The following is a 21,356-nucleotide window of genomic DNA, read 5'->3' on the forward strand; positions in this document are numbered from 1 at the left end:
TTCAGAGAGAAAATCAATTACACATATAATTATACATGTATTAAATATGTTACAGAATTTCATTCGTGCGATTTTATGATTTTGAAAATGCAATATTTATATCTCGATTATCATAATGTATAATTTATAATATGGTGCTGATAATGTTATTTTTTCGTTAAGATATTTTTAAGAAGATAGCTTAGTTCCTGTATTTCGCCGATTAGAGTTGAAAATTAATTTTTAAACATACGGCCGTATCGAAAGTACTAAGAAGAATATTTTTAGAATTTTATATGTCTGCTATTTGCAAACGGCAATACGCAGATTCGGACAGATTTTAATGCCTCAGCCAATTGTTCCTATAATGTGTTTTATATATATGTATATATGCATATATATATATATATATATATATATATATATATATATATATATATATATATATACACATATGTATCGTGTATATGTTTGCACTTGCAAATTGTCAAATATTTCACTATGTCTTTAATATTTTCTCCTTTTTTTTTTTTTCATATGATTACATTTTATTACCTACGCACGTACATGGTATGTATTTTCCTCAGTACAGTGCATCGATGCTGTACATAACAAAGATTCATGGTATGCTTTCTACACAGAGCCATTTTCATTGCTTCTATGTGTATCATTTATTATTTTTCCTATGTTCGGTGTTATGTTTCATAACGTTATTCCGTGACTGATATTATATACCATATAACAGATTTAAAAATATTTCAGAATTAAACAAGGAATAATAGAATGACTATAATAGATGAATAGCAACTTAGAACATAATAAAAATACATTATTACAAGTAATGAGAGTAATAAAAAAAGAGAGGAAAACAAAATGAGGAAGTAGGTACATAGGATTTGTTCAAGTGCGTTCATTTTACACAATGTTAGAGGAAGGATTTAGAGAGAGGAATTGGAAAGATAGATATAATGTGGTGAAGAAAATGCCAGTAGAGTAGCCGCCACTTTACTTTACTTCTGTTTTCCTAAATCACAGTCACATGTATGGCTGCTAAATCACGGAACATATTTCATCACCAATATTTTTTAACAAAAAAAGAGAGAAAAGAAGGAAAGGGGAAGAAAATATGAAAAGTAACTTCGAAATCTTATCAATACTGGAAAGATAGTTCACTAGTTTACACAAGTACAAAATATAATATTTCATTTAAATTCTTTGAAAGGGGCAAGTACTTAGAGACACTCAATCTCTGTTAACGTCCATTCCTGTATACAAGAAGAAGCTATTCAAAAAACAATGTGATCATTCCAGAAAAAGCCAGATATATTAAAATGTTCCTTCTTTTTTTAAATATCCGTAACGTGAGAAATATTTTATCACTTTCATTTGTGTAAATTATAAATTAGATTACATGATTCATATAAAATATCGTGAAAACCACAACTTTTAAAACAAAGATATTTTTAAAAAAAGGTAAAGCTATTATACCTAAAATATTCCTTTTGATTAAATAATGTAGTATTTATAAAACGAACGTTAAAAGATATTGAATTTGAGATAATTTGTGCTATTATAAACGACTTTAAAATTTTTCTCTGAGTACTAATTCTGATAAAAGTGACGCGGTAAATAAGAAGAGTAACATTGTTTAAAAGATGTGATATGAACACGGAATATATGATTTCTAATAAAGCCGTCTAATAAATGTGTAAATATCATCGCTAAATTACATTTTTTACACAATAAATATACTTTTAAGGAGATAGAGATAGAGAGATAGAGATAGATAGATAGAGAGATAGAGAGAGAGAGAGAGAAAGACAGACAGACAGAGACAGACAGACAGAGAGAAGAAACTTCATATTAAAAAGAAATCAAAACTTTTTCAAAGTATTGTTCACAGGAGTGACCAATGCAGATTTCAAGTGTCTCTTCTCTTCGGTAATCGCTTGCCACCAGTGTGTTTAACACTCTATAAAAAAACAATAATCAAGAAATGGTAAGAGAGTAATGTAATTTCGTGCGCGCGCACGGGCGCGTGTGTGTACACAAATAATATCCTAACACTTTAGGAAAGGGTTAACTTTGGAGGAGGGTTGGGGGACCATTCCGTGCGCAACAGTTCATATCTGAAGGCCCACAATCTATAAATCTTTTCTTTTTTTGTTTTATCCTAATCCTGCCTGCGTTTTCATTATAATTATTATTCTACAAATTACAATGCTCTACTCTACCGTTTCGGATGTATCCTAATTTTTATATAATATATATATATATATATTCAGTATATTGTATATTTTTCCTATTTACAAAATATGTAGAATAGACATTGTTCCTATCCTAACTACAATATGCGTGCCGTGGCGCGAGACTTTTAAACCTTTCAAGGTGCGCTTTTTTTTTTATAAACATATCACTAATTACATAATCTATTTTACAGCCAAATTCAACAATTTCTGTTGAAATTCAACGCGTTTCCTCTAAAGGTATGAATATTTCTCTATAACGTAAAAATACATTTGACCGATAAAATGCGCTAAAATAAACGAAATATGTATATATATATAATTTTCATAATGAACAACGATTTCTGTTAAAAGCGTAATAACAAAATTTGAATTGCAACAACATATTCAATAAACCTCTTCGGCACCTTTTTTCTTAGCTTGGTGCTCGATATTAGCATTAAATTTTATCTATTTGCAATTATATTTTCCATTAGATCATATACGCATTTAATTAGGGCATGCTAAAGATAAAAGCAAATAACTTGTCATGGCCAAAAAAAAGAAAAAAAAAAGAAAAAAAAAACAGAAAAAAATACGGCCTTCATAAAACCGCTTACATCTAAATTGGCCAAAAGGAAAAAGAGAAAAGAAGTAAAGAAAAAAGCAGATTGACTTTAAAATGCTTATAAAACATAAATCAAACGCGTTGAATTTAAACAGAGTTCTAAAAACAGTAGATAAGTACTTTCGAGAATATTGTAAACATATTACATATTACCTATCAAATGGGGTCTAACAATTAATTCTTTATTATTAAGGGACTTTTTATTACGCATGCATTCCCTTGTTTGTCGCCGCACAATGGCACGATTTTTATCTCCATTATAATAATCTATGAATCACCAAAAGAATGCTTCCGTCTTAAAATTGTCAGACACAGCATCATAGATACTTTAAACTCTCCAGATATCTTCCACTCCAAGTCATGCCATAGTATTTACAAGTAAAATAAACATATCTGCAGACTGCATTACATAAATTTTGTGCAATGTTTATCGCAGTTCTTTCTTTCTTCTATAGTTTTCTTTTTCATCTATATCATATATAAAGTATAACTAAAGTATATAAACTCTGATTTCATCTTATAATGCTTCATTAATTCTAATACTCTCTGATTACGTTTTTCTCTTCCTCTTTCTCACAAAAACACCCACACACATCCTACACTCACGCGAAACTTCATTTTCTATATCATGCATACTCCTTCTTTCTTTCTACTTGGATCTCATAGTATTTTTAACAATGTTTAACAATGGCTTAGGCCTTCCATAATCCTTGCAAGGTGTTTCGATGTACAAATATCGGTCATGTACGTTTGGTACTGTACAACTATGAGTTGTGATTTTATAATGTAGTAAAATAATTTCTTCACTTCTATATTACCATTTCATAAATCATCTTTAGATTTAGAATACAGAAGAGTATTGTCTTTTCTTCTGATAGAAGAAAGCTCTTTTTTTTTCGAATTACATATTTCGAAACAGTTATTTTATGTGACTCTATTATTCCTTCCTCGTTTTATTATTAAACAGGATAATATGATTAAGCCTGTAAGTTGAGCTTTTAACTTTCTAGTGAACGTTATATCGTTGCTAAAATACAGTAGATTCTTTATCACACCAACATTTTACAATTTTACATGTTATTATTCCAATGGAACACAGATACTCGAACACGCATTTAAGTCAACATTAGTAATCTTGAGAAACATTCGACTCAATATTTCTTCAGTTTTATATACAATAAGAAGATTTTACTGATATGTGTACATCAAACTCACCTTGATATGCCTGTCTAAGTTACCTGCACCAGGTTACATCAAAGTTCGAATTGCACTAAAGCCTTGCAGCACTTTACAACTCGCTAAAACTTGTACATCAACAATTTTTTCGATAAAAACTTTCCTTCTTTCAATGAATAATGATGTACTCATGCTGTGGAGTAAGTGGATGCATAGTATCACAGTTGGCACGTGGGCGCTAGCTACCACTACTGCTTACAGGCAGTATATGTGGAGCTCCCATCGACGTAGGGGGAGCAGTCAATGGTCCTATGGAAATGATCGTAAATTTTATAACATACATCACCTCTTACAATTATAATATTCAGGAATAAAAAAAATATAAAATAATTACCAGTTATGTTAGGTGAAGGTTCAGAGACAGGTAGTGGACTCACTAGACTGTTAGCACTCATAGGTGTTGAGTTAGCTTTTAATTTTTGCCTGACCTCTCTAATCTTTAATTGCAAACTTGTCTTATTAGGAAATATATCTGAATGTTTTGCTTGAAAAGTTGTAGTAGCTTGCGTTGAAGGAAAGTAACCGTGTTCTTGAAATAATTGCATTACAAGGTGTCGACGTTGCTCTAGTACTTTCCTATGACCCCGGTCATTTTCGCTTCTGCCAATTCCTACAGAGTTTCCAGCACCTCCTCCAGGCGTTTTTGGTGTCCTAGGAGAGCTAGCATCAACATCTCCCACTAGATCGGTGTTAGTTCTATATGCATCAACATTGAAATCTGGACCAAAGAACGTGTTTCCTGTCAATTTGACACTGGAAGTTGATTTTGGAGTAGCAGATATTGACGTATCAGATTCGATGTCGTCCTCATTCACTATTTCAAAAGATACTTTTATTAAAGTAACAATAAAGATTTGAAAGATAAAAATGTTTTTTGTGGTATCACATTATGGTATCATATTAATAAAATAATTACTTGTGGGCCTATGAGGTGCTTGTGCAGATTTTTTTCGATAACTTTGTATTTGCATTGATGACTGTAAATTTGAAGCATGTAAGCCAGATGTTACTACTGAACCATGACCACAGGAACCAGCTGTATTGATACTGATTGCACTTGGACTTTGTATATCTTCTGGTTTAAATTCTGGTAAGGACGAAAATTTTTCTTGGAAATTCACTTGCTCGAGAACTCTGTAATCAATTGTATTTTCGCATATTTACTTGTCATAGATGTAAACAAGTGACATAGTTATAAAAAAATTCAAGCAACTGTTAATTTGGCATACCGGTCCATTCCATCTTCGACATTTTTCTTGAAGAAAGAACCCTTTTTAGTAGATGGTGACGGGGAAGCATGAGATTCTGAAAAATTTTGTTGTTGCTGTATTTGCTCTGTCGCTTGAGATGTGTTCGTTTGTGGACGATTGTCGCAATGTTGAGACACCAGAGGCCCATGGTCTCCTGCAGTTGATGTGGGAGGCATTGCTATGAAATAACAGAAAAAAATATACAAAAACTCTCTCTTTAAAACTTGCAAATTCAATTTTATTATTAAAAAGAATTGATATTTATACCATCATTTAAATAGATTATTGTTACGGTAGAAATATTATGGGATCGATAAAATTGTACCCATTGATTGTCTCCTTTGTAACGGTGCTCGGCCAAGCTGTGCTGGAGTTGGAGCAAGCATAAAAGGACCCTTACTTGGGCCTATATCATTAAGCTGTGTTTCATCCATGGAATATGATTTATTTGTGGAAATTTCAGTACTACCATGGTTACTGAGTGGTGTATGGGGAGTATGTGGAGTAGATGGCTGTTTATGTTTATCATTCGTAGTAGGCAGAAGAATATTCACGGTATCTTTTCTTTCCTGATCAGACTTTACATTGGTTACTGAAAAGGGATAGAAGAAACCTTTAATAGTTCCCATTTGAAATATACATATTGTTATTGTTATATATTATAAATTCCATATTGAAAACAATCTATGTATATTAAAAAAAGTTTTTCGAAAATTATTAAAGAAATCAATGATAACATACCATAAAACTGGGCATGATTATTCCCTACTTGATTTTCACCTTTTTCTGATTCTGCAAGACGTGTTATTGAATGACCAATTCCTCGATAAGTCGACGTAGTAGAAGTTGTTGAAACCGAGTATGGTTTGCTCACTATGACACTTTGGGTTTCCATCTTATTACCAGAAACTAAACCTTGTGAGGATATGTTGCGATTGCCAGCATCTATAATTAACAACATGCATTTACTTTATATCCTTTTTGTAATTTTAGAATCAGTGTGATTTCAAATTAAAAATATTTTCAAGAAAAACTGGTAAAAAGATGATATGCAAATGTTGTAAACATAGTTTTGCTGTATGATTTTTTATATATATATAGACTATACGAATATTAGATCAATTTTGAAGTGATTACATTCTATAGAAACTTACCAGAGATTGGTATATTGAATCCACAGTACATCCGGGGATGAGGTGATGTTGGACCAAGATACTGCGATCCCTGCTGCGGTTTGGAAACAGCCACCAAATCGTTATCGAGCAATGTTAGAGTGAACGATGGTTGATAAGGGACAGCTGAAGTAAGGGGGCGAAGAATAGTGCCTAAAGACTGCAACGGCTGCTGTTGTTTAAACAGAGCCATCATAGGTTTCGATCCAATCTGTCAGTATTGTTAAACTTTTGTAGTTCAATCTTTGAGTTTATTCGCATGTGTTTACATAGAACTCTTTGAGAAATCCAAGAGTTCGCTGCTCCCTCAATTCAGGTTATAACATTGGAGAGAAAAAAAAATAGAAAATAGAAAGAAAGAAAAAGAAAAACAATAAGGCAGCAAGGTAAGTAGGCACGTGCGAATAGCACTCGAATTATACTTAAACATTATAGTAACTATTCATACCTTGTATTCAGACAGTTCATAAAGTAAACATTTTCAAGATAATGAATAAGTAATCGTTTGAATGTAGAAAACATAATTATGCTTGTATTAAAAGTATTATTTGTAATTATTAGTGTTAACCATTAAAACAAGCTTTTCAGTTACCACTCATCCTTCATTCAAACGATGAGCATGAAATGTTTTAAGTATTCACACATGCCTGGACAAAAAGGAGCATTTTACACAGGATTTCAAGGAAACAAAACATTTTACATGTCTTTAAATTCAATTACGTTCATATATAGGTTCACTTCGTCTGGACTATTTTAGGTATGTATGTTACTATCATAAGGTTTCAATAATTTATCTGCAATACTTACGGAATGTAATACCGGAGCAGCCGTAAATTTAGGCATATTTCTTCCATTCTCATGAATGCTTGCCACCAAATTGCTCATACTATATTGGGTACTATACTGTTGTTCATTTTTCACTGGTTCTGGTTTAACAACTTTTGGAGATATTGGCATGGTAATAAAAGCACCACCAGTAGGTTGAAAACCTGATACTCCAGTCGGATTGACGGGGCTATGATAAGGATATGTGCTGGATAGAACCGAAACGCTTCCTCCTTTATCCATAGAAGTATGATGATACTTTGTTGTTGTCTCAATACCTGTTGAAGGTATTCGTGCTAGACAAACGGAAAAATTGGTTTTACCATACTATACTACATAACTAATGCATTATGGTTTTTATTTCATTAGATGTGAAAGCGAACCTTTTATCGGTTTAGGTCTACAGGTTACTTCTTGTTTAACATTCATTGCTTCCCTCTTCTGACCGCTTACAGGTGAAAACCGTGATTGTGTGTAACATTTTTTTTCAGCATCGTCATCTTGTACGTCATTATCGCTATCTGTTAGTTTATCTTTGCACTTTAAATCTATTTCAGGTTGTGGATCTTCACAGATTACCATTTGATCTTCATCTGATGCATTACCATCTTCCTCCTGTTTTAAATCAGGTTCTGTATTTTCAAGTGGCAGAGGCATTTCCATTATCCTATGAGTATGCGACTGATTGATAACCTAAATATGAATGAAATTGTTTAATTCTATAAAATGAAAAATAAAATGTTAAAATTGTAAGTGATTTAAATAAAATTTACATCGATCGTGGGAGCTTCATTGTATACAGTAGTAACGGGAACAGTAATTTCGTCTGTAGCTCTTGGCGTTAATGGTACATCGTCTGCCGGTGGTCCCGTATCTGTTTCTTCCCCAGTACTGTTCAATTTCCCTCGGGATTCACTACCTTTGAAACTTGTCGTTGAAGATTTCCGTCTATCTTTGCTACACCATTTCCAATCTGGATGCGCTTTAAAATGTGCTTCTTTCACCTCCGATGCAAGATCATGATATTTTTGTTTTTCTTCTGGACCTAAGGCATACCACCACTCTCCCAATATCTTGGACACAGTACGATTATCTTGGTTCGGATGTCTTTGATGCACCACTGCACGATGTCGTTTAGAAAAAATCATAAATGCGTTCATCGGTCGGCGTATTCTGTCTTTAGTCTGTAAAATTATATTATGAATGAGATATGCTTACGTGTTTGGCTAACCATTACATTATATTGGAATAAATTTAGGACACGATCTTACTTTGAGATAAAAATAATAACATATTCACTATCTACTTATTTGAAGTATAGTACTTACTTTAAGTGGACTCTGAGGCTCTTTAGAATGCAATGCACTAAGGGACTGACTGCGTCTCTTATTAGCATTAGCCTCAACTTCTACGGGAGTTGTCGGTTCTGTTTCAAAAACATCGTCATCTTCTTCTTCAGCGGGAGTTATAGGATCCGGACCCGGTCCAGATCCATCTTCACCAGGCGTACTCATGCCAATTGGAATTGGAGGCGCGCTCAAAGGTGGACTTAATGCAGATGGTGGAGGACTTACTTCTGACTGATCCAGTACCGTTGTCTGCCAAGGGAAAGCTGCAATGATATTTTCGTGTTAGTCACGATCACTTTGGTTAACCCCTTGCGGACGAGAGTCGGCAAATAACCGCCCGAATCTGTTCACAGTTCCGGACAATTATTTTGAAGTGGCTGGGCATACGTTTATTTTTCTGAGCGATAGTTTTATGCGTATTTACGCATGGGTATAGTAAACTAAACAGTATTATGTTTTTGATGAAAGAAAATTATAGATCTTTAGAAATCTTATCTTCCGTTTAACGTAAACTCGCGATGCAGGATGATGGTCGAGTCAGAATGAATTTCAATCTTTCAATGACATTACCAGACGAATCAGCAAGCTTTTTATATATTTTATATATTTTTTATAATACCTTATACACGATGCCTAAAAGATCCAGAAAGAACATGTTCGATAATGATAGTAGTGATGACGAACATTATTTTGAACCTGACAAAATAGAAGACGACGACAGTGCTTCAGACAGTGAGAACGAACTCTGTCCAACAAGGAATCGTCTCAGACGTTTGGATATTTCTAGTAATAGTGACAATGATGATGAACTAAATATTGATGAAAATAATACAAGCCTCGACAATGAATAACGCAAACGTTCAACGTGTATATTTTCTCAATTGCGCACGCCAATATCTCTCGTCCACAGCGACGCTCGCTCGTCGAGCGGCCCCGTCCGCAAAGAGTTAATAATGATGTGAAAAGAGCAATGAAAATATGTGTTGGTGTATCATGAAAACAACTGTATTAATGAAATTAGCAAAGTAGTTAATATTATCCTTAAGTATAATATAGATTTCAAATGTAACAAAAAGATATCAAATAGCAAAAGATTATACTCTGAACCTTTTGATATTTTAGGATTTAACATAATTTTCTTTTGCTTTAATAAAGATCCAATAAGCGAACGTTATTAGTCACGCTTCGACAGTGTTAAAATAACATTGAACATAAAATATGATAATGATTTGTATTCTGATTTTAAAAAATGAGGCAAAATACATAGTTAAAACATGAGCAAAAGATTACTAGATAGTACTTGCTGTAAAATATACAACAATACATTTTGTATGTTTCACAAGCATTCCTTTAAAATAACTTGCAGAAACTATAAAATTATCAAAATATATGTTATACACAGTAACAAATATATGTTACTCTCTTTATAATATCATAATCAAATTCTAGTATATTTCGTTAAACATAAATAAATATATATATAAAAAGTTAAAAGTTAAATTGTATTAGTCATATTATATCTATATGTTTTTATGCTAGAAATATAGTATTTTATATATTTTATTATCTATATTTTTTTACTATCTAATGAATGTTAGAAGGCACGCGTAATCTTATGCACCATTGATAACATTTGTACTTTACAACAAATGTAAGGATAATCACACGTTTTGTTTGACAGTTAAAATTCAAACCTTTTTTCCAGTTGCGCACTGCATTGTTCAGTAATGATGGCGGATGGGGCTGGTATGCAGGAGGTACATCATGGTTGCCATCTGTGAAAGTCTTACCGTTTAGTCAAATTCACTGTTATGATATTGATGCAAAATGATAAAATAAAATAATGCGTACGTAAATTTGAGTTTCAACATCTCATAAGATTAATTCATATGTATAACGTGTCAATTTTTTCTATTGATAATTGATATCAGGCTTTTTTTAGCAAGTTACATAATGAAATTATGCTCGACCAAAATATACAAACGAAAAATAATTTTTTAACGCAGTTGTTACTGGGTAAGATTTCACGCAAACTATAAGTCATATTGAAAGCTAAACATAAACGTTTAATAAGATGATAATAGATTTTCTAATGTTGATATACTTACACAGAACTCCATTATTTTTAGAATTTTCTTCCCTAGACGATTGTGTTTTAGAAATTTGTACCAAGTGCGCGGGTTGTACAATTACATGCTGGAAGACACTTGTTGGGGTAGGCGGGTTTGAAGCTTCAGTAGTGGTTGTCATCACAACGCTCGTAGGTGGTGGTTGCGCTCTCTGCATATCCATATGAGAGGATGCATGTGTAGCTACTTTACTCGCCTAATGATCGTTATTTAGAATTCGTGATAAAAAAAAAGAATTACTAGTAAAATTACTAAAGCAATACTAAAGCTACTTACTTGTAAAACGGATAATTTATCAACATGGACGGATGAAACAGCAGGTGACTGTGGAGGTTGGCATTGCGTCTGATGTAACGTTGCTGGAAGCTGACCTAAGTGATTCATTAATGCTGGTCTATATTTATCATCTTGATTGTTTATATGGCCTGCTGCAGACACATCCATACTATTTTTGATCACAAGATACTTTTTTTCGTGTTGATGTTGCATTACATATATTGGTTGATTTTGCGTTTGTGGTTGAGCATAATCAACTGGTTGTTCTAAAGGCTTATGCAAAAGAGTCAAGTTTTGTGGTGTTGGTGCAGACAGTGGCATATGAGGTGAATGAGATGGTTTCAATATTTGCGGGTTTTGTTCAGATATTTCAGAGTGACTGGAAAAGCCATTGTTTGTTGTGAGTGCATGCTGAAGAATGATGCCTTGCTGTTGTTGAGCTATAGTTGTCACAACTGATGGATGCCGCGGCGGTGGGCTTTGTTCCGACCATGACAAAGTTAAATTAGATCCCGGTATTCCACGACTCACAGGAGAGATTCTTATCACGCTTGTTCCTATACTAGCAGGGACTGGGGCAGTCGGAGCTGGTCGATTTGATCTTACCACCCGATTGGGTTCAGGTTTTATCACCTGCTGCTGATACTGAGTAAGGAAAGTAGACTGAGTAGGTGAATGTTTCCATTTTGCACCAGGCGAAATTAATGGAGTTGCATGATGAGCAGGACTTGAAATAGGCATAAACACATTGTTTTGATTCAGTCCCAAAGGTGGTACTGGAGATTGATTGATACAAGGGGATATAGAAGATTGTCCAGTTGGCGAGGAAAAGGCTGGTGTTGCTGATCTAGAGCTTCCCAAGGAAACTATAATAATAAAATATAACGGGAATTAGGTTGATAAGTTAATAATTCAAATATCTTGTAAAATATACAAATTTGGGGAAGTTACCTAGCATATTAGCAGCTTCAGTTTCATCTTGATCAAATCGACCAGCAATTCTTCTATCTCCATAATTTGGAGAAGTATCAGAATCTCTAGATGTTTCCTCACCATCCATCTTACCACTAGAAGTATTCTTAATTAATATGTAATATTATTAAATGCGATGATATTTAGTTGCGGATTATTGCATGTCTTCTTACCCAGGAAAGGTATTGGTTGGACCTCTAAGACAAGAACCTTTCAAACTAAGATGACGAGAACAGTATCCCCTTCGTTGACTTTCTTTAGAACATCCCTCTTTACTACAGAGTCTGCGCCATTGTTTACCATTGAACTTTTTTCTAACTCCACTTGGTGTAGCCACTACATCACCTTTTTTATATCTATGTGGCGTTGCCGCCTGAGATCTATCGAATAATTTAACAATTCAACGATAGATTGTTATGCTTGTTCCCTATATACTTTATTCGCAAATAGGGAAAATCATTTAATTATCGTTATTACCTGGGCGTGGCTGCTTGAGAACGAGGAGTTATGCTGCGTTGCTCGACTAAACTACTGGTACTTCCCCGACTTTGCATGCTGCTTCTTTTACTGCTGCCTGACAATTTTGCATCTGTCAATTGAATAATTACGTTACTATTGTGTTTTCCTAGTTTTATACTCGATAATTCACGATTATGATAAAAATGAGAAAATATGTCGAATACAATATCATCGTGAGATGATATTATGTTAACATTTATTACGACCATAACTATAGTATGTAGTTTTTGAAATTTAAATACTCATCTCTTTAATGGTTGTGTATCTTCATTAACAAAATGTGCTATATTTAAATCATACAAGAGATAGAATTTTATCTAACCTGCATCCGAAGGGAATGTAATATCTTCCCTATCCAAGTCATCTTCGCTTTCTAAATCATCATACGGTCGACTTCCATTACTTAATGCTGTAGTGGCAGGATGTGCAGAGGTGGCTAGAGTCATAAGAGGGCTAGTACCAGTAGTTCTGTAATAACCACCTGTGTCGCCATGAGTTGATATATGAGATGTATGATGAGAAGTGTGATGAAGTTGCAAAATTGGCACTGCTGTTGAAGGTTCTGAAGAATTTCGATAGCCATGTTCTGCGCAAATAAAGGACGCAAAGCATTTAAATAAATGAAAGTAAAGTTTCTCGATTAAAAGATATTCATTTACAGATGCATGTATTGCGCAGAAGTATTCCATACCAATTCCTTCGACCCTCGAAGAATCACAGTCTTCCAATCCTTCTTCTAGCTCGTCCCACCATGGGGGTTGCACTAACCGTAGATCCGCACGTTTCACAACATAACTATCACTCTGATCATCTTCCCTTGGTATTTTAACAACAAAACGCTTAGGTTTGGTTAAAATTTTGCACACTGTCCCTTTTACAAACACTTTAGCAGCATCGATATGATTGTTTGACGTTGGACACCTAATACAAACTTTTGCATCTAAAGTCACTTGGCCAACCGAAGGGCTCGCATCACCTATCACATCGTACCTCCCCGCGCCCAAAATGTCAGTGTAACGCATTAGTTTTCTTTCTCCGTCAAACTCTATGTAAATTTCTCCTTGAACAACATTACGAATAACACCTGGATAATAATATGAATCCCTTAAAGCTAACACTCTGTGGTCGCGCCACTCACTGAGATCAATAGCAACAGTAGCAGGCCGAGGACGAGAACGTAAAGATTCCTCTCGAACAGAATAATCCACTGCTGTACTTTGAGGCGGTAAAACTACCACCGAATGTGCCGAGGATACCTATTAAAGTATTCCTTGCGTTAATTAATTTCTGAAGCTTGTACTATTATTATTCGAGCAAGTATCAAACTTTAGTAAGAATTAATTATCTAATAATGTCGTGTTATATACCTGTACCTGATAGCAATCGGATTCTTGCTGCTGCGGCGATTGCCGAGTTGCTAAGGTTGCCTGCTGAACTAAACCTGATTGACCGAGTGGCATATTCGGTGCCCGTATGTTCACTATATTATTTATGGTTCTCGTTACATTGCTGGTTTTATCCATCTCCTCGAGCTCCGATGGATCAAACTTTCGTTTCTTTGGAAGTTTCTTAGCACTGATCGTTGGATCCGATGGATCCCGCTGAGGAGGCGCCGGCGGCGGGGGTGGCTGTTCCGGAGTAGATTTTTCTTCGATCAAACTGCCTCCACCACCCCCGCCTGCTCCATATTGTCCGCTTCCGAGGGGATCCCGTTTTTCGTGCATCTCAGAATGAGCAGTCAGCATTTTGACCACCTCACGCTGCTCTACGAATTAACAATACGACGTTACACAATTGACTTTCATAAGGACTTCATATAATCATTCGTGAACGTCTAATAACTATTTTTCTATCCTCTTTTTCTAATATACAATCGTTAAAATTGGCAAAGAGGAATAAAATATAGAGAAATATCAGAAAAAGTTAATTTCTATCATAAAAAATATCGCATACAAGCAAGCAAGTGCAGAGTTTCAGGGAATTTCCCGTTATTTCAATGTTTAAGTTAGATTTACACTTTTTAGTATTAAAAAAGTGTCATTTAGTAAAATATCATATATAATTATTATTATCTTTGTTATATTCTCCTTAACTGCATATATTTACATTCTACATATCCTTTTTTTCTTTTTCTTTTCATAGTATGGTAACATCCAGTTTCATATTGTGATGATTTTATTGTTTAGCTAAACTTTAATTATCTAAACTTACTCGTATTAAAATACAAGTTTTATTTCTCTCTCTCTCTCTCTCTCTCTCTCTCTCTCGTTCTTCTACACACTTTTCACACATTAGTGCTCGATATTTGAAACATTTGAAACGTTTGAATCTTAACGAGCAGCGAGCATTTCCACCTTCGATTTCATAATACTTGAGTAGTAGTTGCTTACTGTTAGTCGATATATAACTATTGCCGCGTTAAATCCGCATTTCATAACTTCCGGAGATGCATATTAATAAGAAAAAGCGCATCTAAGCAATAACAGATTTGTATTTTAAATATTACACTAGTCAGCAATAACTTACACACTACTATGTAAATATGTGAAGTATTTGATACGAAGAGAGAACAAAAATTACCACATATTTTTTTCTCATCGTACACGAATCAAATATATTGTATTTCACTATACACGGCTGTATAAATTTATGACTCATAGATTCGTTCACATACAACGTACGACAGAATGGTAATTGCGTTATCTCTATATTCGTCGAACGGGGGAAATAGATTTATAATACATATTTGCAATCATCATTAACTTTTTAACCGATTTTAATAAAAGAAACTATATACATAGATGCAAAATGAAGAAATGCATAATCCAAACAATTGAACATGTTTGTGTTGTTCAAACAAATCCATGAGTCATTACACTTCGAAATGAACGGAAAAAAGGCAAAGAAGAAAGAAGATGAAGAAGAAGAAGAACAGGAGGAGGAGGAGAAAGAACAGGTACTCATTGATTCTTACCCACGGACGTTCACATTACGAGCACATGAATGATTCGTAATATCCACGTTTTATTTTTTAAACAAAAGAAGATGAATAAGTAAATTTTCGGCATATCTTATTATCGGAAAATGTGAAAATGTCCGATCAAAATATGACTAATTAACTCAAATTTTACTTTTTCGAAGATCGAGTTTCTTATCTCTAACTTTCATGCCATACATTTTTAGTTCGTTTTTATGGCAGAAATGATACCCTCTTCGATAGACACCATTTACTACATAATATGATTTCCAACTTATCCTAATTCGTATGCACGAAGGCATATGCAATTAGAGCGTGGATACAAGCGCAAAGTCAGTATTCTCAAAAAGGATGCCTCGCGCGTATAAATTTCACTTCCCGTTTGAGACTCAATTTACGATCTCTCATATACTTGTGTTCGAGTTTTTTACACACATCGAATCATGCACAAGGGTAAATATTAATATCTCCAATGAAGGCTTCACGAAACAATTTCTCTTAGGTTGATATATATAAAACAGCTGAAATAGAAACGAGTTGGATTCTATTTGTTAATTTATATTTAGTCTACTATAGTCTTGCTAGTTAGCTGATATATTGTATCAAACCTTGAAAATTGTAAATACCATAGAAAGTTATTTATCCAATGGGAAAGCGAAGTATATAAATTAATCCTCTATAACGCCGTGTAATTTCAAACATTACATATCCATCTATCTATATATTCCAAGAATTATCTTTTACTCTTTCTACTATCTACATATTTGCTTTGACCATCGCAAAATCGATTTAGATGGATGGAAAAAAGGAAATAACGAAACGTTACTGCTTTGAAGGCTAAGAGACGGGTATGCAATGGAGTAAAAGCTAAAAAAGAATCGGTCGGAATAATTAGATTAGGCGAATATTAAAAGCGATCGGAAACTTTTCAGTGTATATACGTGTATGCATGTAAGTATGTATTTATACTCACAGTCCGTACAGTCGAGAGGAGGCTGTGTGCTGAAATGTGGCGAGTTGAAGCTGGGAGGGTGGTGACACCGGCTGGGTGCATACCTCAGCACCCGGCTGTCGGGGACAGGATGCGTCGAGTCTGGGCTTTCTCGTCTTTGTCTATCTTGCGACAGGGTTGCTGTTCCCTCTCCCAACTCCAATTCTTCTTCCCAGCCCCAACTGCCGAGCATCCTCCTCCGAAAATTCTCTTCTTAGGCGAACACTTTTCTCTTCTTTCTTAATTCTCTTGTAACTCTAGTCAATGTCCTGAGAACAACAAAGAACGTGTTTCAAAGTGGTTACTACAGGATTCTGCGAATGTTCGGTTCTCACATCGTTTGGTTTGGAGTTTCTGCGACTATTACGTTAACCTGGTTTTCTTAAAATCGAGAAAACCGTGGCAGCCTCCAAACCGAAACTTTTCTGCTTTACAATGGCTTCCTTCGTTATTTTATTTCCACATTATCCTACATCGACGACGCACCTTCGACGCACCATCTGATACCTCTTATTTCCTTAATTTGAATCTTAATCCACGTTAAACAGCTACTCTTATCTGCGAAATCTTTTGAATCTCGTCCTAATGGCAATGCACAGCATGGCAAATAGCTGTTCTGTTGAGCAGCACGTCGCGTAACGATAACAAGAAAGATTAACATTCAAACGATAGACCACTTAACGGTTTCTGAACAGATTATAATAGAAATCATTCTCGAATTACACACGCATTTGGATTATCGTTCACGGCGGGGAGCAATTTTCTCTTGAGTTACCGCGGGCTCTCGGCCACGCGGTGTATCATCCTCGTCATCATCGTGAGGGAAAAGATAGCGTCGTAATCGACAAATCGTATCGAACATAATCGGTCCACTTGTGACGGAACCAAATAACATTCCAGTAGCGAGCGCTCGGTAGCGTGGCTCGACGCATCGAACAAGGACACGTGACGGAAAGTATACAATTTGTATAATCAGATTTTACGCACGCTGTTACAAAACGATCGCCAAGCTTATGAAACAACTGTTGATTGCGTTCTTCCAAACATTTCTTTCAACACTTGACTCATACGTGTGCGTATGAAAAATTAACGTTAAAAAAGTTATTACGAGTATTCGAGCCGATGATGGCGTAAAAGAAACATTAAGCGTAAATAGATTGATGAAAAAAATTAAGATATCAAATATCCTGGGTGAACATAAAAGAGGAAAGAAAGAAAGAGAAAATGTTAAATATCGAATTTAAATGTTTGGTATTTTTATTGCTGTCGTGAAAAAAGCTTTTGTATGCAAATAAAATATGAAATTACGTTTGATGCGAAATGTGTTTGACTTGTATACGCGAGTGTAAAAAAATGAAATGGAGTTTCTCATAATTGGCGATGAACGCTATTTAAAAATTTAAAACAGAAAACGTGCGTTTTTGAATTAACTTTTTTTTCGCACAAATAATCAATATTTAGTAATAAAGTTATCATCGAACCGATATTGAAAAGGAGCGAAATTGTTCTGTTGTTGTTCGACCAATTATTTTGCGCAATATTTTATTGTAATCGGTCACACGGTATGAAATAATGTAATAATTGGCAATGTTTAGTAATAAATCGATAAATGTAGAGAAGTAGAGTAATTTTTTTTGTTTCTATTATCGACCGTATGTGCGATAGACTCATTAACACGGCAATATGTAAAAAAATGTTTTGAAGTAATACTTATAACGAAGAAACGAAGAAGGTACTGATTCTCGGACGTTTAACCGTTTGGAAAACCGGCGGATATTTGTGCAAACAGTATCGATACGCTAGTTCGCGCTGGACACCATGGTACACGCATTTTGAGTAAGTACGCACTAGAATGTATTCAGCCAGTCAGGGTCGGAATAAAATCACAAAGACGAAAAATGTCCAAGCTTGGAATATCACCTCGACCTTCAGGCTGACAGGGATCGTGCTAAAAAACACAGAGCGACAGAAATCGTGTAGATATACACAAGCCACGATTCATGTGTGCGAGCCGTAGCGAGAAGCGGAGATTGGCACGCGCGACATAACCTATTCAAGAAATGATCGCGTTTCTTTCTCAAATCGAAGAAAAACGATCACACTTCAAGCCGACTCTCACTTCCGCAACAGTACCCAACACGAAGATTCCAGGGGTGACTAACGAGTACCTAGTAGTCAACAGATCTACTTGATCGTAGCCGCTACCGATTACAAAATACAAATTACAAATTACGAATTACAGATTATAAATTACGAATTACAAATTACAAATCACAAATTACAAATTACATATTACGAATTACGGATTACGGGAGAAGTAAAAACGAGCGTATACAAACTATTACAGTAAGAAGAAAGCACACACAAAATAGAGACGCGCACTTACGAAAGCGAAGAAACGGACGTGAGACGAGAGCTCGATAGAAAAGTTTCGATACGAGATGAGAGACAAAATCGATCTTGCGGATCGATTGGAAATCACGCGCAACGCGCAACGCACCGAGCACGGTAGTACGTCTATCCCAATCACGTCTCGGCTCTCTGCATATAAAAAAAGAACGGAGAAGAAACACGGGGAAGAAAGATGAAAAGGGTGTGACGTTGCTAGTCTGGTTTGGTGGGACGAGGATGAGACGCGTATGCGTGACGTTCTTATCTCACGTTTAAACGAGTGAGACGGTAAACACAGGGGAAACTGGAAGGAAAGAGATAGGAAAGAGAGATGTTACCACGGGGTTCTTCGCGTCCTACCACCTTCGACACTGACGAGAGAGAGCCGAGTTCGCCCCGTGGCCTGGCTTCTTGGGAGGAAAACACGCGTTCTCGTGATCGACGCCTTGTGTGTATGTAAGTACGTGTGCCTCTGTGTGTTGTGTGTGTGTGTCTGTGTGTGGTTAAGGGGAATGTAAGTACTAACCTCGCTACGCTCCCTACCACGAGGCTGACTCACGATGTGCCTGTCTTGCCTGCTCCGAAACTCTTCGCCATTGTGTCGTATCGGTTGGTCGTTTGGTCGACTCTTTCTCTCCCCCTTTCTCCCTTCCTTCTCTCACGCTCTTTCTCTTTTTCTTACCGATGTTCCCTTTCCTTTACTCTACTCCTCTTGCCTCTTCTTCCACTCCTTGTTTCCGTCTTTTTCTCTCACAACGTTATCGTAACGCTGTGGAGACGCGTTTACAGGTACGCGAGGGTGGTCAAATGTCTACATGTGTACCGGGACGAAATTCAAAACCTGTTACGTGACGCCGCTCAGAAGATAATAACGTGGCCAAGCCGAACTTGTTCGTTCGAAGATTCGAAATTCTCATCATCTATTTCCGCTTGGATCGCATTCTACCACGAGAAGAAAATCATTCTCGATCTGTTTTTCGCTGTTATTTTCGATCATTCGAATGTCGCGCAAAAACGAATCTCTCACTGTCTCAACTTTGTCATGAAAAATCGACTCCGTTCGACGTTCGAACGTATCTTACTTCGCATCGATACGTTATACCATTTTAAGGATGCAAATATGATGAAATGTTGGCTGTCTGTTTCACTGAGATATGCATTCTATATTTTGGAGAAATAAAATACTGTACCCTAACTGTAATTAAAGACGAGAATCTCTTAGAAAGGAATATTACGTTATTATTTGAAATCATCTTCGAGACAAATAGGCATCTCGAGCATTATAATATCCGAAATAATGAAAGCTTGAAAAAGACGTTCAGGTTATGCAAACAGAACACTTACGGTTAGTAACGATTTGTATAATAGCGTTACACGTAAATCGGTGAATGTGTGGCACTGATATACGAGTGTATCGTCGAGATTAACTTGCTACCATCAAGGCAAAAATGAGTCATCGAGTGTGAGTAATATGATAAAAGTAGGTTTCTAATTGTTATATAGTCATACTACTACTGTAAAATAGTATACGCACACACGCGGTATGTACAAACAAAGGGAAATAATTCAACTAGTTGCGTATCTTGTTGCGTCGTCGACGTTCTGACCAAGTTAAATAAATTAATAAATAATTCATAAATACAAAAAATTTACATAATCGTCATGAATGAGCAACGGATAATGTTAACATTGACGAATGTGTTTAATACTTGTCTATAATTGTCCACTTCTTTTGATCAAATGAAAGCAATACAAAAGGAAGAGGAAGAAAAAGAAAAACAAATAGCGACACGTAGAAAGTAAAGTCTAAAGAACTTTCAGGTATCTGGTTGGTATACTTGTTTACGTCGACATCAGCAGCGTGTCGCGTTACCAGTCATTCGATATTCTCAAAACGGGAGACTTCTTTAGCAAAGACAACCGAGGGATGAAGTCACCCCAATAGCGATCGAAAAAGCCTACCGAAAATACCGTTCTAATTGAATTAGAGTAGGGTGGACTCGATGTGCGAACCAAAACACCACGTACTCAGAGAATTATATTTCTGAAGGCGATTAAATTAACAACGAAAATTGCAATATTATGATACTTTAACTCTTTCTACTCATTCTACTAGCATTATTGTAACATTTCATGACGTAAAAATTATTTGTAATTGTATCGTTCTCATCGATGAAAAGTAGCTAAGGAAAGAAGTCTGTAAAAATGTATTGAACTTGCTCAGAAAAATGTTCGCAATGCAAACGTAATTTTAGTACGGTTAATAACAATACAGCACTTTACAAGCAATTCATTGCATTAATTGTAAGTAAGCGTACCGATTGATATCCCTTTGAGTTGTAACAAATTTCACAATAAAAAAGGAGAGAGAGAGAGAGATAGAGAGAAAATGGGGTAGGTTAAAACAATTGGCGTGCGACGTGAAATCCCGTGATAC

The 21,356-nt window shown here is 35.4% G+C and overlaps 1 protein-coding gene and 1 long non-coding RNA gene across 4 annotated transcripts in view; one reads left to right on the plus strand and one right to left on the minus strand.

Annotated features, from left to right (window-relative positions):
- Nucleotides 1-485: 485 nt before the first annotated feature.
- Nucleotides 486-21,356, minus strand: part of LOC100645977 (putative transcription factor capicua) — a 39,776-nt gene continuing 18,905 nt past the window's right edge. The window contains exons 2-22 of one of the 3 annotated variants that reach the window (XM_048414313.1): nt 16,511-16,797; nt 13,934-14,320; nt 13,252-13,816; nt 12,883-13,146; nt 12,519-12,630; nt 12,215-12,421; nt 12,021-12,136; nt 11,070-11,935; nt 10,773-10,989; nt 10,359-10,439; nt 8,644-8,927; nt 8,089-8,499; nt 7,699-8,008; nt 7,298-7,611; nt 6,473-6,701; nt 6,060-6,263; nt 5,644-5,910; nt 5,298-5,496; nt 4,985-5,202; nt 4,403-4,882; nt 486-4,317 (exon numbers count right to left, since the gene is read on the minus strand). In XM_048414313.1, coding sequence (XP_048270270.1) covers nt 4,247-4,317; nt 4,403-4,882; nt 4,985-5,202; nt 5,298-5,496; nt 5,644-5,910; nt 6,060-6,263; nt 6,473-6,701; nt 7,298-7,611; nt 7,699-8,008; nt 8,089-8,499; nt 8,644-8,927; nt 10,359-10,439; nt 10,773-10,989; nt 11,070-11,935; nt 12,021-12,136; nt 12,215-12,421; nt 12,519-12,630; nt 12,883-13,146; nt 13,252-13,816; nt 13,934-14,320; nt 16,511-16,591 — 5,883 coding nt within the window. In that variant the 5' untranslated portion in view covers nt 16,592-16,797 and the 3' untranslated portion in view covers nt 486-4,246. Of the gene's footprint in view, nt 4,318-4,402; nt 4,883-4,984; nt 5,203-5,297; nt 5,497-5,643; nt 5,911-6,059; nt 6,264-6,472; nt 6,702-7,297; nt 7,612-7,698; nt 8,009-8,088; nt 8,500-8,643; nt 8,928-10,358; nt 10,440-10,772; nt 10,990-11,069; nt 11,936-12,020; nt 12,137-12,214; nt 12,422-12,518; nt 12,631-12,882; nt 13,147-13,251; nt 13,817-13,927; nt 14,321-16,510; nt 16,798-21,356 lie in introns of those variants that run through there. The other 2 variants (XM_048414312.1, XM_020867639.2) reach the window with 2 other exon arrangements.
- LOC125387157 lies at nt 18,501-19,954 on the plus strand. Its single transcript, XR_007227699.1, has 2 exons — nt 18,501-19,375; nt 19,709-19,954. It is a non-coding gene; the product is annotated as an uncharacterized LOC125387157 (long non-coding RNA).

The sequence above is a fragment of the Bombus terrestris genome, chromosome 2, assembly GCF_910591885.1.
Source record: "Bombus terrestris chromosome 2, iyBomTerr1.2, whole genome shotgun sequence".
NCBI classification, from domain to species: Eukaryota; Metazoa; Arthropoda; class Insecta; order Hymenoptera; family Apidae; genus Bombus; species Bombus terrestris.